The 17,845-nt window shown below is 46.5% G+C and overlaps 1 protein-coding gene across 1 annotated transcript in view; it reads right to left on the minus strand.

The window, feature by feature from the left end:
* Positions 1 to 6,157, minus strand: part of BUB1B (BUB1 mitotic checkpoint serine/threonine kinase B) — a 71,674-nt gene extending 65,517 nt beyond the window's left edge. The window contains 2 exon segments of the mRNA XM_037056091.1: positions 3,140 to 3,286; positions 5,923 to 6,157. Of these exon segments, the coding sequence (XP_036911986.1) occupies positions 3,140 to 3,286; positions 5,923 to 5,957 (182 nt within the window). The 5' untranslated portion in view covers positions 5,958 to 6,157.
* Between the last annotated feature and the right edge of the window lie 11,688 nt (positions 6,158 to 17,845).

Consider the following 17,845-nt stretch of genomic DNA (forward strand, 5'->3'; position numbering starts at 1 on the left):
TGTAGCTCAGTGGATTGAGCATGGGCTATGAACCAAAGGGTCGCTGGTTCAATTCCCAGTCACGGCACATGCCTGGGTTGCAGGCCAGGCCCCCAGTAGGGGACATGCAAGAGGCAAACCACACATTGATGTTTCTTTCCCTCTCTTTATCCCTCCCTTCCCCTCTCTCTACAAGTAAATAAATAAAAATTTTTAAGAAAAGGAAAAGGAAGGTTATTTATGAGAGAAGATTTGGTATTTAACTCATTAGTGAGACATTTATCTAATTATATATTTCAGGTACATGAAAAAACATTTAGGACTTCCGCCAAGATGGAGGCATAGGTGAAAACACTGTGCCTTCTCCCACAACCAAGTTTGACTACAACAAAGGTTTAGTAAACAAAGACGCAGCCAAAGAACAGAAAATTGAAATATACAAAAGTCTGACAACAACAAACCGTTGGACCAGGACTGGTAAGAGGGGCGGAGCCAGCAGCGGAGCAGGGTCTGGCAGGAAGGATCCCCCGACCCAGGCGCTCAGGCAGCCGGGTAGCATCTTGAACCCAGTGAGAGTGAGGGTGCGGGGCAGACTGACCCTGGTTGCACATTCGTGCACAGATAAACCAGCAGAAGAGTGAGCAGTGAGACAGACCGGCTCTGCTCCTCATATATAACAGGCATGAACAGTCCAAGATATGCTCAAGAAGAACTCAAAGCCCCAGAGCCCATAACTCAGTGAAAAAGAAATAGCCAGCCTCTCAGATACACAGTTCAAAACACTGGTGATCAGGATGCTCACAGAATTGGTTGATTATAGTCACAAATTAGAGGAATATATAAAGGCTAAACTAATAGAAATGAAGGGAAATGAACAGGAAACCAATAGTGATGGAAAGGAAACTAGGCCTAAAATCAATGGAATGGACCAGAAGGAAGAACAAAACATCCAACCAGAAAAGAACAAAGAAACAAGAATTCAAAAAAATGAGGAGAGGCTTAGGAACCTCCAGGACATCTTTAAAAGTTCCAACATCCAAATTATAGGGGTACCAGAAGGGGAAGAGAAACAGCCACGAGTGGAAAACTTATTTGAACAAATAATAAAGGAGAACTTCCCCAGTCTGGCAAAGGAAATAGACTTCCAGGAAATCCAGGAAGCTCAGAGAGTCCCAAAGAAGTTGGACCCAAGAAGGAACACACCAAGGCACATCATCATTACATTAGCCAAGATGAAAATGAAGGAGAGAATCCTAGAAGCAGCAAGAGACAAGGGGACAGTCACCTACAAAGGAGTGCCCATCAGACTGTCAGCGGATTTCTCAAAAGAGACCTTACAGGCAAGAAGGGGCTGGAAAGAAGTATTCCAAGTCATGAAATCCAAAGACCTACAGCCAAGATTGCTTTATCCAGCAAAACTTTCATTTAGAATGGAAGGACAGATAAAGTGCTTCTCAGATAAGGTCAAGTTCAAGGAGTTCATCATCACCAAGCCCTTATTATATGAAATGCTAAAGGGACTTATATAAGAAAAAGAAGATGAAAAATATGAACAGTGAAAGGACAGCAAACTCACAGTTATTAACAACCACACCTAAAACAAAAGCAAACCAAGAGGACAGCTAGATCAGGAGTGGAACCATAGAAATGAAGAACACATGGAGGGTTAGCAACAGGGGAGTAGGTGGAGAAGAGGGAAGAAGGTACAGAAAATAGCATAGACAGTAGGTAGAAAATAGATAGGGGAGAGGGCAAGAATAGTAGGGGAAATATAGAATCTAAAGAACTTGAGACACGTGGTCATAAACTAAAGGGAGGAATGGTGGGGGAGGGGGTGTGCAGGGTGGAGGGGAATGAAGGGGGGAATAGAACAACAACTGTAATGGTATAATCAATAAAATATATTTTTAAAAAAATCTTAGAAGACAAGTAAGAGATGTACACAGTTGTTAAATAATCCTGGAAAACTTAAATATGGAAGGAGAGCAAAGGGCAAGGAACAGAGACTTAGGTAAAACAGCAGGAAATCAACAAGGACAAGTACTAAGTGGAGAAGTGGAAAAAAACTAGTGCAATTTCACAGAAGCCAGGAAGAAGGGGTAAGAACAGAATACAGTACGAATAGCTCTAAAACTAAACAATAAAACCAATGCTTTTAAAGATCCAATGAGATGAACAAGAATATTCATTATATTATAACCCAATATTATAATTTGCCGATGATGAACAACTTTTGTCAGAGATAGAGGGTAGAAGCTATACGTTTTTTGACAAAAGTGTATTTATCAAAACATGTATTATTCAAAGGAAAGCAAGTTCCATAGGTTCATTTGAATAATGTAGTCATATTTTTCAGCTTTTGTTCATCCAAAGTCTGTTAAATCATTACTGAGACATTTTCTAGTATAAATTCAGTTTCTTTGAGGTTTATGTTTTCTTTGGAGATCACTAGTTCTTTTTGGCACATTATTAGAATACTTTCCTAGAAAGGAAATAATTGAATACATATAAAAGATAACAGATTCCCTTTTCCTCAGTACTCAGAATCCAAGAAAGAAATGCCTCTAATTGATTATTATCAAAGAAAAGAGTTAACTCTGTTTAGGGATTCAGAATGACATAATACTTTTGGGCAATACTGTAATATGATACTTGTTTTACTTATTTCTCACTGTCCCCTGTATAAAATGCATTTCTTTTTAATTTATTTATTTATTTATTTACCTTTAGAGGGGAAGGGGAGAGGGAGAGAAACATCAATGTATGGTTGACTTTTGTGCGTCCCCTGCTGGGGGTTGGCCTGCAGGGAACCGGCCTGCAAACCAGGCATGTGCCCTGACTGGGAATCGAACCACGATCCTCTGGTTTGCAGGCTTGTGCTCAATCCACTGGGCTACATCAGACAGGGCCAAAATGCATTTCTTTTAATACAAGAGTTTGGCTGCTCCATAATGAAATGAAATCCTAGAGCTCCTGTTCATCATATCTGAGGAGATCTTTAGATAGCTGTCATGTGATGAGAAAGCAGGCAAGCAAAGGATTCTCGGATTATCAATTCTTGAAGAACACTTCTTATACCATTGTGCATGGATCCACACAAATTATCCACCACAGTTCGGGGATGAATCAGGACAGGTTGAGCCCCAGTGGTTCTACACACCGTTTCTGCTGCTGTAGAGTAGTGTTACGGGCCAATTCTTGCTGCGCCAACACTTCCTGAAGTGTGGATATGCTCCGCCCTTGCCTTAAGGGTTGCACATTTTCTTTACTCAGCTCCCATTCATCTCCCTCCAGGGTCATGGCTTCACTGTGAAGAGGGAAACAAAAGTAAGTTTTATATCAACCTGTAGTGAATTATTATATCACTAGATTATTGAAAATGTTCTCAGATAAGTAATTAGTCATGTTTCTGGATTGAATATCGTGGGCACACACATTAGCAGTGTTATTACACTTCTAAGCTCCCGAGTATTTCTGTGACCTGGTTTCCAAGTTTACGGTTGTAGTATATGCCTAATGGAAGAAAGAGTGTAGCAGGTATTGTGAACAGTACTATAGGAATAAAGTTTAGCCCTGGCTGGGTAGCTCAGTTGGTTATAGCACCATGCCTGTACACCAAGGTTGCAGATTCAATTGCTGGTCAGGGCACATACAAGAATCAGCCAGTGAATGCATAAAGAAGTAGAATGGCAAATCAGTGTTTCTGTCTCTCTCAAATAAATACATTTTAAAAACTTAAATTTAAGATAAAGTTTAAGGAAAGAAGGGGAAAAAGTATTATAATTTGGCAAAGTAGACAAAAAGCAGTTCTATGCCTACCACTGAACACACCATCTAGTTTAATTTAAAATTAGCCAAGTGTTTGTCAGAATAACACCCCATGTTTCAACTGATGACTTAAAACTAAAATTTACATACATAGGTGGCCCAGAGCAGAAGCAGACAAAAATATACCTTACTGGTCTCAATTGCTCCCCACCTCCCAATTCTACCAAGCCTTTGGGGGGAACCCCCACAAGTGTTCTGGAGGCAATCACTACATTGGGTATTCACTCTCAACTTCAGAGCTCTGCCAGAGTCGGACAAAAGCCTACTTCTGGATGGCAGGTGTTACTTCTGGGTTTAAAACAGAGGCAAATCAGGCACTAATTTTCAAAATAGAGTGAAAGTTACCTGTGACCTTTGTCTAGATGAGAGCAAAAACACCTAAAGAAAATGTTTTTAATAATGTAGGTTGTAACTACTCACATTTAATATTGTGTGAATCCTATAACAGCCATGTCGTTTACTTTTGTATCCCCATGGTCCAGCAACAGGATCTGACACTAGTAAGCACTGAATAAATACTTGAGTTCATCTGAATTTCTTCTCTTCCTCTTAAACTAGCAATTAAATGAACTCAGTTAAATATACTAAATTGAGTTGGGACTGCTCCCTTGCTTTGCCTTTCTCCTGACTCCTCCCACACCTGCTCCTCCCAGTCTTCCCTCATCTCCATTTCATTGTTCCAGTTGCTCAAGTCAAAAGTCTCAGAGCCAACCCCTGTCATATCTCCCCAGTCACTCAGCAAATCCTGCTGGCTCTACCTTCAAAATATATCCAGACATCAACCTCTTCTCACCATCTCTACTGTTTCCAGCTTGGCTCAAGGCCCTGCTTCTCTGGCCTGGATTATTTCAGTAACCCCTTAACTGATCTCCTTGCTTCCAGGCCTTTACTGCCTTTAGTCTTTTCAACACTGCAGCCAAAGTGACCCCATTTAAACCCATGTCAGATCATGTCTTTTTCCTGCTGAAAACTCTCCAATGACTTTTGACTACAATCAGAATAAAAGCCAAGTCTTTACAATGCCTGCATCCTCACCCTTTCTCCTTCATTTCCTTTTACTTTTCCGGTCCATTCTGTTCCAGCTACTGTTCAGGTGCAGGTCTTCCCCCAACCCTCACCCTCCAGCCTTTGTACTTTTCCTGTATATATGCATGACTAGCTCTTCAGCTTCCTTCAAGTTTTAACCCAAATGACAGCTTTCCAGTGAGAATTCCTGTTCAAGCTATCTAAACTTGTACCAACCCCCTTCTCCCCACTGTTGTTTTTCTTAAATTAGCGACCACCATCTAACTTTTAGCTTATCTATCATGTTTATTGTCTATTGTCCCTACCCTCATCCCATCCCAAACTAAGCTTCAGTAGGGTTGAGATTTTTGTCTTTTATTTGCTGCACCTAGCACTTAGTAGGTCATTAATAAATATTTGTTGCATGGAATTAAACAGGTCATGATATGACATTTGTTTTGTACCCCAATTTTGGGGTACGTATTGTACCCCAAAATGAAAACACATAGAGAATCCCAACCTAGAAAAGCTGGTATACATTTACACATGGAAAAGCAGCAAGTATGCAGAGGAGGGCTTTTTAGATTTCTAACTGCCACTGACATAATTATAGAACCTACAGGTTGCTGAGCAGTTATTTGGAGGCCCTTAGTTTACAAATACTTTGAATTTTCCCAGAACGTGATAAGATAAGACTAATCAGCATTTTCCATATTAAGACCAGTCCAAGGTCAAAGACCTAGTAAATGGCTGAACTGAGATACAAACGCAGACCCCGCTACAAATTTCATGGTCTTCGTAATACTGGGGTCCCAAAGCGTCCCCTATGTTGAAGCCGCATGGAGCGGGATTCTCAGTGCCTGTACCCCAGTGAGGTCAGTGATTACCACCAGTAATCACTGGTTTTCCACAGGGAAAAACTCAGCTGTACCACAGCTCCAAGTCTTCACCACCATCCCTTGCGTCCGACTCGAACAGGAAGAAGGCTGCGACCTGGCTTGCTCTTCTACTGACCGTCCGCTCCTCTCTCTGGCTGTTCTTAGTGTGGCCTCTGACACCTGTTGGACACTATCGGGTCTCGCAAGCCCAGCTCTCAGCTCCTGTACCTACCTCAGAGCACCCCCTTCCTTCTTCTTCGCCTCCATCCTGCATTCCCAGCTCAGAACCTCGTCCTCCTCCGGGCCTTTCCTCGGAGACGCAGACCGTCTGGGTTTCCTTCTGCAACCTCCTTTTAGAGGTATCGAAGCGACCAGAGGGTGCTCAGGGACAAAAGAAGAGTAAGCATCTAACTCCCTCACAAACCAGCCACCTCTACACCAGCCAGCCGCCAACTTTCAAATTTAACGGTCCCACACGACGTAGCTACGTCCCTCCGCTCTCACTCGCGCCTTTTGCTTAAGTCATTCTGGGGCTTGTAGTTTATCCTGGGGTTTAGACCGCGCAGTCGCGGTGCATAGTGGGAGTTGTAGTTTCCACCATGGGTGTCTGCCCGGGTGTCTGCCCAGGTGCCGCAGGCCCCGGTGCGCAGGTGTTCTCCGCGTGGAAGGCCAGTTCTGAACAGAGCCAGAGACACTCTCGGCACCAAAATTTCTTTGATGTCCTGAGTGTATGGAGATATCTTTGCTCGCATTTGGCTTGACTTTTTTCTCCATGGCTGGTCAGGCTGTATGATCACACCCTACTCTCTGCCCGAAGCCTCACATGTGTCCAGAGTTCTTGGGCTGCTTTATCCCAGCTGTTTCCTGCCTATCTGCAGAATTCAGAAAAGCTGGATTCCGCTTTTTCTAACCACCTGGTTGGGTAACACAGCTGGTTAGAGCAGGGGTCCCCAACCCCAGGGCCACAAACTAGTACCCGTGGTCCATGGCCTATTAGGAACCAGCCGCAAAGCAGGAGGAGAGCTTGAATATAATGTGCTTGAATTAGCCTGAAACCATCCACCCAACCCCGTCCGTGGAAAAATTGTCTCCCACGGCACTGGTGCCTGGTGCCAAAAAGGCTGGGGTAGAGCATTGTCCCAATACACTAACATTGCAGGTTCCATCTCTGGTCAAGGCTCACACAAGAAGCAAGCAATGAATGCATAAATAAGTGGAACAACAAGTCTCTCACTCTCTCTCTCTCCCCCCACACTCAAATCAATAAATTTAAAAAAATAAAAGATCCCTGCTGGCGTTGCTCAGTTGGGTGGAGCGTTGTCTCACAACGCCAAAGGTCACCAGTTTCATTAGTGGTCAGTGCACATGCCTGGGGTGCGAGCCCGGTCACTGATAGGAGCAGGTGCAAGAGGCAACCGATTGGTGTTTCTTCCACACATCGATGTTTCTCTTCCTCTCTTTCTCCCCTCTCTCTAAAATTAAAAAAAAAAAATCTTAGAAAAGAAAAGCTGAATTCTAGTTCTGTAATCATCGTACCAAAGTCACAACCTTAGGTAAGCTACATAATCTCTCTGACCTTCAGTTTTCTTCATCTGCAGTGTCTTGGTGACATTGCCCTGCCTTCTCTATTGCACAGTCCACAGGGAAAAACACAGCTGTACCACAGCTCCCCAGGTCTGGACTCTTTCCCCTTCAGGAGATCACCTCCACTGACACTGGACTCTGAAGCCCTGTTTCAATTTCTTGAGGAAGTGGCTATGGTGGGCTGAGTCGTGACCAAGGGAGAAGTCTTTCAAACAAGTCCGGGTACATGTGCATCCTTCTCTATGATCATGGGGATGGTGGGAGAGATGGCAGTTCCCAGAGTGGGGAGCTGGGAGTAGGTGTCCACTATTCCTTGGGTCTTGGTTCCCACATTTTTTGTTTTTATTTTTACTAAGTAAAGTTTTATTTTCTCTAGATTTTCGAGACTCTTTTGATTGCAATGGAATGGAAATTCAATTCAAATTAGCTTACTGAGAAAAAATAATTACTGATTGTTATGTAAAAGGCTTAAACCTACACTCAATGGGTGTCATCAGGACTGGGTCTCCCCATTACGTTGGTATACTGCCATTCTCCACTGAGTAAGTTTTAGGACTTTATCCTTCCAGGTTCAAATTCAGACTCAGAGTCACTCTGAGTAGCTCCTTCCCCCCCACACAGTCACTGGGGTTAGTGATTGTTCAGGCCCAAATTGTGTTTCAGCTGGTTCCCGTAGAAACTTTGGTTACCCTTTACTTCCAAGTCCTCTACACTAAGGAAGACTTCCTGGACTATGGGGGATGTGGTACATGGGATTTTCTCTCTGGCTCATTTTATCAGTTACCTTACACCTGGATGAACCTAGCCCCTCATTTCCTTTCCCTGAAGTGTCCCATTCACATCTGCAATGCCTTAATTTCAACTGCTTTCTATAAACTATTTCAGAAGTGTAGCATTTGCTCCTTTGATCTCAGTCTTTCTTGTAGCCTAGTTAGATACCCCATAAACTGTGGTACAATATAGAGCATATTCAGGCTAAACCCTTTGCTGGTTGGACCAGAGAAAAAGAGAGATAGGTAAAACAATAAGTGCATGGCTGTGGTGCTCTGTGGTCTTATTTGGAACATGAGTTCTCTTTAGGCTGACTTACGGCTGTGTGGCCAGCACGGGGCCCAGACGTGATATAGGCTTCAACAGCACCCACCAATTGGGAGGAAAGACAGGGTTAAGCTCTTACCCTTTATGGTCCAAAGAGAATGAGACAAAGGCTCAGGCTGAGGATTTTAATGTGCAAAGCATGAGTGGGACACAAAAGATGTGAACAGTGAACTAGACACAGTTTTGTCCTCTAGAAACTTCAGTGTAGTGGAGAGACAGGCAAAACAAAAAACAAAACGGAACAACAATAACAAAGAAAACAAGTGATTTCAGTACATTGCTGCCCCAGCTAGAGGTAAATAAACACAGGGGGCCATGGAAGCACATAAGAAGAGCCTCCAGCCTAGGCCTGAGGAGAGAGGTAGGTCAGGAAATTTCCTAGAGAAGACGGTAAACCTGAAGGGCAAGGAGGATTTGGCATGAACTATTAAGCACAATGACACAAGTTCTGTAGTTACTGAAGTTTCTCTGTAGCACATGCCCACCTCCCCTCCATTCCCTACCCTCTCCATCGAATTCTCTCACACCCAAGCCTGCCTTCTTTAGACCTCCACACTGGCCCATCGAAACTTGTCCTCTGGCCTCTCCTCTCTCACCTAGCTGCCACATTGAAAACATGTAAACTAAATTACGCTAAGATGTGTGTAACACTTAATGTTTGAATGCAGTATTTTCCACATCATTTTCTAAGGTGCTGATTGATGTGACAGAGGAATACGTTTTTTGGTGTTCAAATAAGTTTCTGAAGCCTTTTACTAAAAGGCCCCCTAGAGCCCCCACTACGCCAGAGTGCACCATGAATCTCTGAAGGGGTGTATCAGTTTTCTATTGCTGCTGTAACAAGTATCATAAACTCAGTGGGTTAAAACCATGCCAGTTTGTCATCTTACAGTTTGATATGTCAAAAGTCTGTTTGGATCTCATTGGGCTAAGTAAGGTGTTGGCAGGACTGCATTTCTGGAGGCCCTTTGGAAGAATTTGGTGTGTTTTTTTTCTAGTTTTTTGAGGCATTCACTGGTATTCCATGGCTGTGGCCCCTCCTCCATCTTCGAAGCCAGAAACGTGGCAGCTTTCTGGCTTCTGTCACCACATCTGTTTGTCTGGCCACAGTCAGGAAAATCTCCCTGCTTCTCAGGGCGCGTGTGATTGGGCCCATCCAGGTGATCTGGATAACCTTGCAACCTCAAGGTCCTGAACCTTCATCAGATCTGCCAAGTTCCTTTCATTGTATAAGAGATGATGTGTGCACAGGTTCCATGGATTAGGATATGGACATCTTTGGGGGCCCTTATTCTACTTATCACTGAGGGTGCTGAAATATATTGGCATCTCCACATTTATTTAATGCTAAAGAAACCTTCTCAAACATCTTTCAGAATGTAGTTTAGGTTCTTTGTATTTTACCAGTAGGACCAGGAGAAGAAAATGCATAAAGAATTAAATCTTTATGGTAGAGGCCCTGGCCGGGTAGCTCAGTTGATTAAAGCATTGTTCTGATACGCCAAGACTGTGGGTTTGATCCTCATCAGTATGCACAGAAGAACCAACCAATGAATGCATAAATAAGCAGAACAACAAGTCAATGTTTCTCTCTTCCTCTCTCTCTCTCTAAAATCAATTTTTAAAAAATCTTAATGGTGGGATTTCAGACACAGTGGCAACTGGTAGCAGTTGGGGACTAGCAAGCCCCTCATTTTCACCCATTTATTTTACATGCAAAGCCATACCTATCTGCACCAATGGTTGTCACAGGGGTTAAGTTGTTAGAAAAATCTATGATCTCTTCCTTGTGGAGATGTGTGTGTTCATGATTGTCAAAGGCTGATCTCCCCCAACTTTGCCTTCATGGATGACTCAAAATCTAGCTTTAGTAGGCTAAACTGCAAAGATAAAAACCTCTGGGTCTCAAGGGAACCCTTGGATGGACTGCTTGTTTACTGTGCAACCACAGCAGGAGGGAGGGACTGTCCCAGGGGTGGAAGGAAGGTCAAGAGAGACAGAATGGGGGTGTGTGTTCAGGGCCTGAAGGAGACCACATCTGGGAAAGCAGCATCACCATGCTGGCCTTTACCCCAGCAACAGATCAGCCAATCAGAGCAGCATCTGCATCTTGTATTTACCAGTGATGAGGTGTCTTGAGGTACAAGAACCAATGAGAAAGAGGCATAATAATCCAAACCATCTTGGGTTGCCAGGAGGAAGGGAGGTAAAGGGTAAAAAGATACATTAGCCAGGGCTGGGAACTACTGGCTGCTGCCCAGTTGCATCTCACAGTTGCTCTTGCTAACATGTTACAGGGTACCATCCGAGGAGCTGAGATTCTCTCATTTCATGGGAACTCCTTTCTGGACTATGCTTCTATTTTTCTGCAGAACTACCTTACTTTTCATGGCTCTTCTCAAACCATCGGAAATTGCCTGACCCAGAATTTCCACACTGATACATGCAAAAATATACATGCTGAACAAAGAGATACCAGTTATCGGCTTTTCTACATCTGACAAAAGAACCAAAAGGTCAGAATGGACAAATAAGCTGAGAACAGAAGCAGGGCTGTTAAGAAACAGAGTACTACATGGAGCTAAGTAACCTCTTCAGCCAGTAGAAAGTGCAGAATTAGGCTATTTTGCCCTAGCATTAACCTGACCAGAGTTTTGTGCTCCAGGAAGGCTTGGAGAATCTAGGGATTCCCCAGATATTCAGGATCGTGCTCAATTAACAAATGAGTAAAGTGACTATAAGACTTTCCACCGAGGAAGAGCAGAGTAGGATCTGAATGCTGCCAGCTTCCCACCCCAAGCCTAGTACTCAAGGTGCAGCACACCTCAGTTCTAAATTAAGAAATTCAACCAGTTCTAATGTTTAATAAACTTCAGCTTCTGGGTGTGGGAAAAGTGAATTCAGGGTCTTTCGGGTCATATGCAGAGGGAGCCTCCACTTGCTCCAACATAATAGATATTTCCCCCAAACTGATGGGTCTGACCCCTGGCAGGCAATCTTGTTTGTCTTTGAGGAAGAGGAATGGTGGAAGCAGGAGGGTTGCCCAGGGGCTTATGGGGAACAGGAATGGAGAGGGCCATGTAACATCCACTTGGACAGTGACCCCTCCTCAGCCTGGCCGTGGGGACTCCTGGCCTCATGAAGAGGGCTGTGGCAGGGGCTGCAGGAGTCAGGCGGGCCTCCAGCAATGCCGCCCTCACGCCCAGGTGCAGAGGGCACACCTGGTTCCTGCCCATCAGGAAAGCACTGCCAGGCCACACCTGGGCCTGGACATCAGCACCCTCAGATTCAGCTCCAGCAGAGACAGCAGGGAAGGACGAGCAGGGCAGATGCTGGGTGGGAAGTACTGGGACTGGACTGGCTGGTGAGCATGAGTGCTCTGGAAAACACGCCGATGACCTGGGGGTGGGGGTCTTTGCAAAGGGGGCTGACTCAGGGCTGCGTGTGTATTGCAGTTGCACAAATTAGGCTGTGCCTAAGAGTGCTTGATCAGAGGCACAAATGGGGACACTTTTTCCTGTTTTGCTCACTCAGAGGAGGAGGCACCTCTCAAAGTGTGTCTGTCCAGAGGGCCTCCTTTTTCTAATTCACACGAAGCACTGTGTGTGTTAACTGTGGAGGTCCTGGGGAAGAGCCAGTGGAATTTTTCATTGCTCTGTTCCTGTGGCTCCATAGTGGTGAAACCTGAGGGAATGAGTTGCAGACTGGCCTGTCCTATTTTAAGGAGGTGGTGATCCCATGATAAGTGAACAGCAGTTGGGATGGCTCTTGACAGAGCCAGGCAGTGTGGGAGAGCTGACAGGAGGGTGGAGCAGCTGGGGGGTGAGGGTATATCTGGGCTCCCGCTGCTCCCTTGCTCAGATCTTGCCTCCTAGGGCCTGGTGCAGACTGGAAAGTTTGCTTCTGACATTCTGAGCTCCCCAGCTGTGGGAGGTACTTCTGCAGATCTGGACTCTGCATCGCTTTTCCAAGGTAAAGCCAGAGGTCAGAGGCCCCCAGGCTGGGAGAGGGTGAGACAACTGGAAACAACGCAGTTTGGCTGAGTGTGGGAGCCAAGCATGGAGATGTTTGCATGGCACAGTGGGAAGCTGACCATGGCTACAAGTGAGATGATTCAGAGAAGAATTAAGTGACTCAACAAGCTATTTGGTCTCAGTTCCCACCTCTACCCTCTACCCTAAAGGCTGTTCTTTTTTTGGCCTGGTCTGGAGGAATGGGCCTTCCCCATGATTAACCAACATTCTTCTTGTCTTAAAACAATTCTGAGACTGAGGACCTGGGGAAACCTGAATTTGGGAGCCTTCTAGAGCAATGCCAGGGAACTCTTCACGTTTCGGAATCCCAGGCTCACTCCTGACTTTGGACAGGCCAGCGGTGAGAACTCCGGTCTCTTGAGCCAGGATAAAAACCACACAAGCTTCCCTTCTTTGCAGAGGTCTTCAGGACACATCGTCTCTGGGAAGTTTCTATGCCCTTCTTCCAGAACAGGCTCAAAAACCAAGCAGGGAGAAGAGAACCCAGAGGCAGGCAGAGTTAGAAAGCCAAAGACAGAAGGGAATCCAACTGATCCTGTTTCTGATTTTCCATCCCTGCCCCTAGTAATGAGTTAGGGATGGCGGTGGGCATCCTAAAAAAGAGGCAGGGAGGTTAGCCAGTTGTGACCCCTGTGTTTTACCAGGGAGGCTGGCTTCCAACATGCTCTGGACAGAGTACCCACGGCGCTGTCATGGGAAGACCCTGCCACACAGACAGGCTCAAGTGAGGCTCATCCCTCCCATCCATGGGCTGCAGTTTCCCCCTCAACTGCAAAGAAATTGGACCTGCAGGCCTCTCCCAGAGAGGGCTTTGTAAAGTTCCACTGCTTCAGCCCGCATCCCTCACCGGAGGCTAGAGCCCCGGAGGCAGGGCGTGGCGGTTCGAACTTCTCCTGAATTCCAGGCCCTGGCCCGAAGGCAGGGGCTCATGCAACACCGGTTAACCAACTAACTAGCTGACAGAAGTGAACAATAGAGAATAGCTAGCACAGGACCTTATCAGACCAAGCATTCTAGAAAGTCATTCATTCACTCAACAAACATTTATCAAATATTTTGTGTCAGGTGCTGTGCATGATACAAGGGGCATAAATATTTTTTAAAAAGCACAAGTGTCTCCTGGAGGGCTTCTGTGTCTCCCCTGCTCCGCTTTGTGCTGCCCCAACCCTGACACATTCCCATTAGCTGGTGCGGATCCTCCTTGGCCAGTACTCAGCACTTGGCACCACCCCCTCCCCACTTCATGATGGAGGGCACTGTGAAGTTTTAACTTGTGAATCTTTCCTTGCCTCCTGGATCCATCTGCAGACCGAGGCAGCCCTGCTGCCGGGCACACGGTTGAGTGTTGCAAGAACACTCCTGTCCCGAGGTTTGCACCCCAGGTGCTTCTGCTTCCCAACAGGTACCTGGAGGGGGAGGGTATGTCTGGTTGTCTTGGAGACCAGGGAGCCCTGTGGGTGTTTAATGAGGATGGGTGGGGGATGCTCTGCAAAGTGGGGACAACCCCACAGAACAACGGATTGTCCCACTGAAGTGGTTGTAACCTCCCCCTTTGAGGAACACTGCATCTGGGCCCACTTTATTCACATAAGTGCAATTTGTGTAAATCTCCACATCAGGGCTTCTCAGACTTTCCTGTGTACCTGAATCACCTGGGGAGCTTGTTAGAATGAAGATCCTAACTCAGGAGGGCTGGGGTGGGGCCTAGCTTCTATATTTCTAAAGGGCTCCCAGGTATTGTTCGGGCTGCTGGTTTAGGACCTCACTTTGTGAAGCAAGGCTTTATAGCACAGATGTGCATATTTCTTTTAGGAGGGGCCTGTATTTGGGGGCCTTTTGTCAGTAGAATTTGTTGAACTAGACATTGCCAAATATTTGCTTAGACTGGTGGTTTTTGACCAAGAGTGACTTTGCCCTTTCCCCCGGGGACATTTTTGACTCTCACAACTAGAAGGGTAGACGCAGGGATGCTACTGGCGTCTAGTGGGTAGAGGCCGGATGTGGTGCTGAACACCCCACGGAGGACGAGGCACCCTTCACAGCAGACCACTGTCCAGCCCAAATGTCAGTAGTGCCAAGGTTCAGAAACCCTGGGTTAGGTAAAACTTTAAAACAATGCAAAATATATTCGTGGGCAGTCTGACTTCACTGCGAGTCGGCAACTGTAGCCACAATCGCTGTGAACATGTGTCACTGACTGAGGCTTGGGCCCTTCTGAGGGGGAGCAGGTGAGTGAGTTAGAAATCAGAAGCACTGGGCTGTGGTTCGGGTACCAAACTCTGGGTAGGTATTAGATTTTCACAGCCTCAGAGATTGAATATATTTTTAAAAGACTTTATTCACTTATTTTTAGAGAGAAGGGAAGGGAGGAAGAAGGAGGAGAGAAACAATGATCGCCTGCCTCTTGCACACCCCCCAGCCAGGGACCAGTCCAAACCCAGGCATGTGCGCTGACTGGGAATTGAGCCAGCAACCTTTCACTCTGCAGAATGATGTTCAACCCACTGAGCCATGCCAGTCAGGGCTTGGAGATTAAATTTTTAAAAACTCTACGGAGGAGAGGAGGTAGAGGGGAGGTGGGGAGAGGGATAGGATATAGGAGAAGCGCATAGGTTGGTGTGGGCATGGCTCATATTTTAGTTCTGGCAATGGGTTTTTGTGTTTCATATATTCTTTTGAAATAAACAGTTAAATATAAATAAACACAAAGGCAGACTATGCCAGCATCAATGGAGAACGAGGGCTATCAGCCAAAGATTGTGATTAAGCCAGTGTACCTGGGGCTAACACACAGAATTACTCAGGGTGAGTGACAAATAAGAAAGCAATGCCATTACACTTCCGGCGAAATACGTCTGGGAGTGACGAGAATGTGACAGGCTACGTGAAAAGACAAAAGTAGGCACCTCAGAAAGAACGCCACTTGCCTTGGATCTGACTCTTTTGTAGCCGGTGCAGAGTGGAGAGGGCATCTGAAGGGACGGGAGACAGGCTCCTGCCTCTTGTGTTCAGTTTCAGCCACGCAGGGACCCTGAGGACTGACCCATGGGTATCACAGTCCCGATGGCTACAGGTCATATCTTGACAACCTGCTGCCTGGAGGGGCCTCCCATGTGGCCTCTGGCCAGCCCTCCTGGAGCAAGGCACCAGCCCTTGCCCCAGCCCTGCCCCCTGCCGCTCTGCAGTCGGCAGCCTGGCTCACCACACTTCGCTGCTCTGCTAGGCAATCATGGGCAATTAATTGATGGCATTTTCTCTGGCAACTTCCTGTGCCCCCCAGATTTCTCACTGTCCTTATGTCCCCCATTTTCCACTTACCCAGGCATATTGCCCGCTCTCTATTTCCTGCAAAATCTCAACTAGAACCAGAGTACCTGGACAGCACACCTGGCTTCAGATTCTTTCCTACTCATATCCAAAGTTCCTTTCATGTCCCCCCTCCCATAAGACATTTCTCCCTCTGAGACCAGCTACTCAGAAACATCAGAGAATTTTCCTTAGTGATGCTGATGGATTTTTTGTTATGCTAACCTCCCCGTGTTGAGTGTGTGTGTTTTAACAGAGGATATTTGGATAGCTAATGTCTCAACTCAGAGAAATAACTCCAGAGGTGGGAGTTAAAAATCACTGAATGGCAGAATGAGAAGAGGTCTTGCAGATTATCTAGTGCAACCCTCTCAAGTGATAGGCACAGAACCAAGGTTCAGAGAAGTCATCTGGCCAAGGTCACCCAGCATAGCGGGGGTGAAGCTGAGAGAGAGCAGAACCCAACTCCCACTCCGCTGTGCAGTCAGCAGCTCAGCCAGCGGGTCTCCCTGAGCATTTACTCCTGCATGCCAGGTGCTGCTGAGCGACAAGGCACACAGCGGTGAGAGTCTTGTCCCGAGTCACTGACAATGAGCAGCACTTTGAGTCACCGGGCAGCCTTTACTTGACTGGGCTGTCAGGAAGTTAGATACGAACCTTGCATGCAGTTACCATAATTACCCTTACTGCACACTTTTCTGGAAAAACTGTCGCCCCATTTTATTATATGCCTTCTATTCATTTATCCTTGTTTGCATGATTCTATCATTTTTTTTGGTCCTTACTCTGAAGTTGTCTCAAATTATTTTTGGATATAAGTGGACTGTGAACAATAAGTCTTAACACACTTAGCAAGGGTTAGGTTTGGCTGTGAGTAATGGATACTCAAAATGGCCATGGCTTCAATAAGACAGAGGCCGTTTCTCTTTAAGAGACTGTCTCGGGGTAGGTGGGCCGTGCCCAGCATGGAGGCTGTGCTCCACAAGTCCTCAGGAGACAGCGGCCTCCGGCTGCTTGGCTGCCAGCTGCAACTCAGCCCTCTCATTAATTACCTGCCAAAGACAGTATAATTATCTGCCAGGAGCCAAATAAAGGACCGTTCAACTGAGCAGAGGCACCAGCCCCAGGCCTCAACCAGGACAAGTCCTCTTAGCTCCGGCTCTGTCTCGCCTGCTGCAGAGGGCCCTCCCTGAGGTCCACAGACCCTCGGGACACCTGGATCCCAGGAACAGTTTGGCCTTGGGTGAAGTTTGCCTGCCTCCTTGGGGAGCAAAATGTAGTAATGGAGGAAGGGAGGAGTGAGGTGGGCCTGCACCAGCTGCCAAGGAAGGAGGAAAATGTGGCTTCTTCAGAGGCAAAGGCCCAGACTCGGGCCCCACGGGAAGGTACATCCAGCATGTGATTCCTTAGAGTGTGACCTCCTTGAGGCCTGTAGCTGAACTGTACTACAGCCAGTCCTTGGGTGTAGGAGAACAGCCTGAAATGATATAACTATTGACAAATAGTGTGGTTGTAGTTTTAATTGTGATTGATTACCTTGTCTTGGCATCGTGTCCTGGCTTCCTGGTGTCTGTTGTCTCCAGGCAACACCCCCTTCCCAGGACTAACATCACGGTGCTGATATCCAGGATGTATGTGCCCTGTCCCAAGCCTTGCTCCTCTCGGGTGAGGGGCTCTGAGGCAGCTTTAGAACAAGCCTGGCTGGGGCTTGGTGAGGTCCAGGGTGGTCTCCCATCTTGGGGCAGCCTCAGAGTCCTTCTTGCCCCCCTCTCTACCCTTCCAGAGCTGCCCCCAGGCCAGGCTGAGCCTCCCAGGCTCCCTAAAGAGTCTTGAGCCCAGACCCCTACTTCTTGCTCTGCTGGATCTTGGGGGTGCATCCAGAGCCGTCAGAGTGGAGCAGAGGCAGAGAGGGGAGACCCTGTGGGGCCAGGCAGGGGCTCAGCCACCCCAGCCCTCAGCCTTTGCTGTCAGAGACTGGGAGCAATGCCAAAATGACCATAGAAATAATTGTGTAAAACAATAGTAGTGATGGGTAGTGAAAGGGGGAACTTTTAATAGTTATTCTTAGGTGACATGTGTTATATGCTGGGACTGTCATAGGCTAACCTGGACACATGGCCCTCCCAACTCTAA

Source organism: Sturnira hondurensis, unplaced genomic scaffold, assembly GCF_014824575.4.
Source record: "Sturnira hondurensis isolate 20B ecotype Veracruz unplaced genomic scaffold, ASM1482457v3 Scaffold0008782, whole genome shotgun sequence".
Taxonomy (NCBI): Eukaryota; Metazoa; Chordata; class Mammalia; order Chiroptera; family Phyllostomidae; genus Sturnira; species Sturnira hondurensis.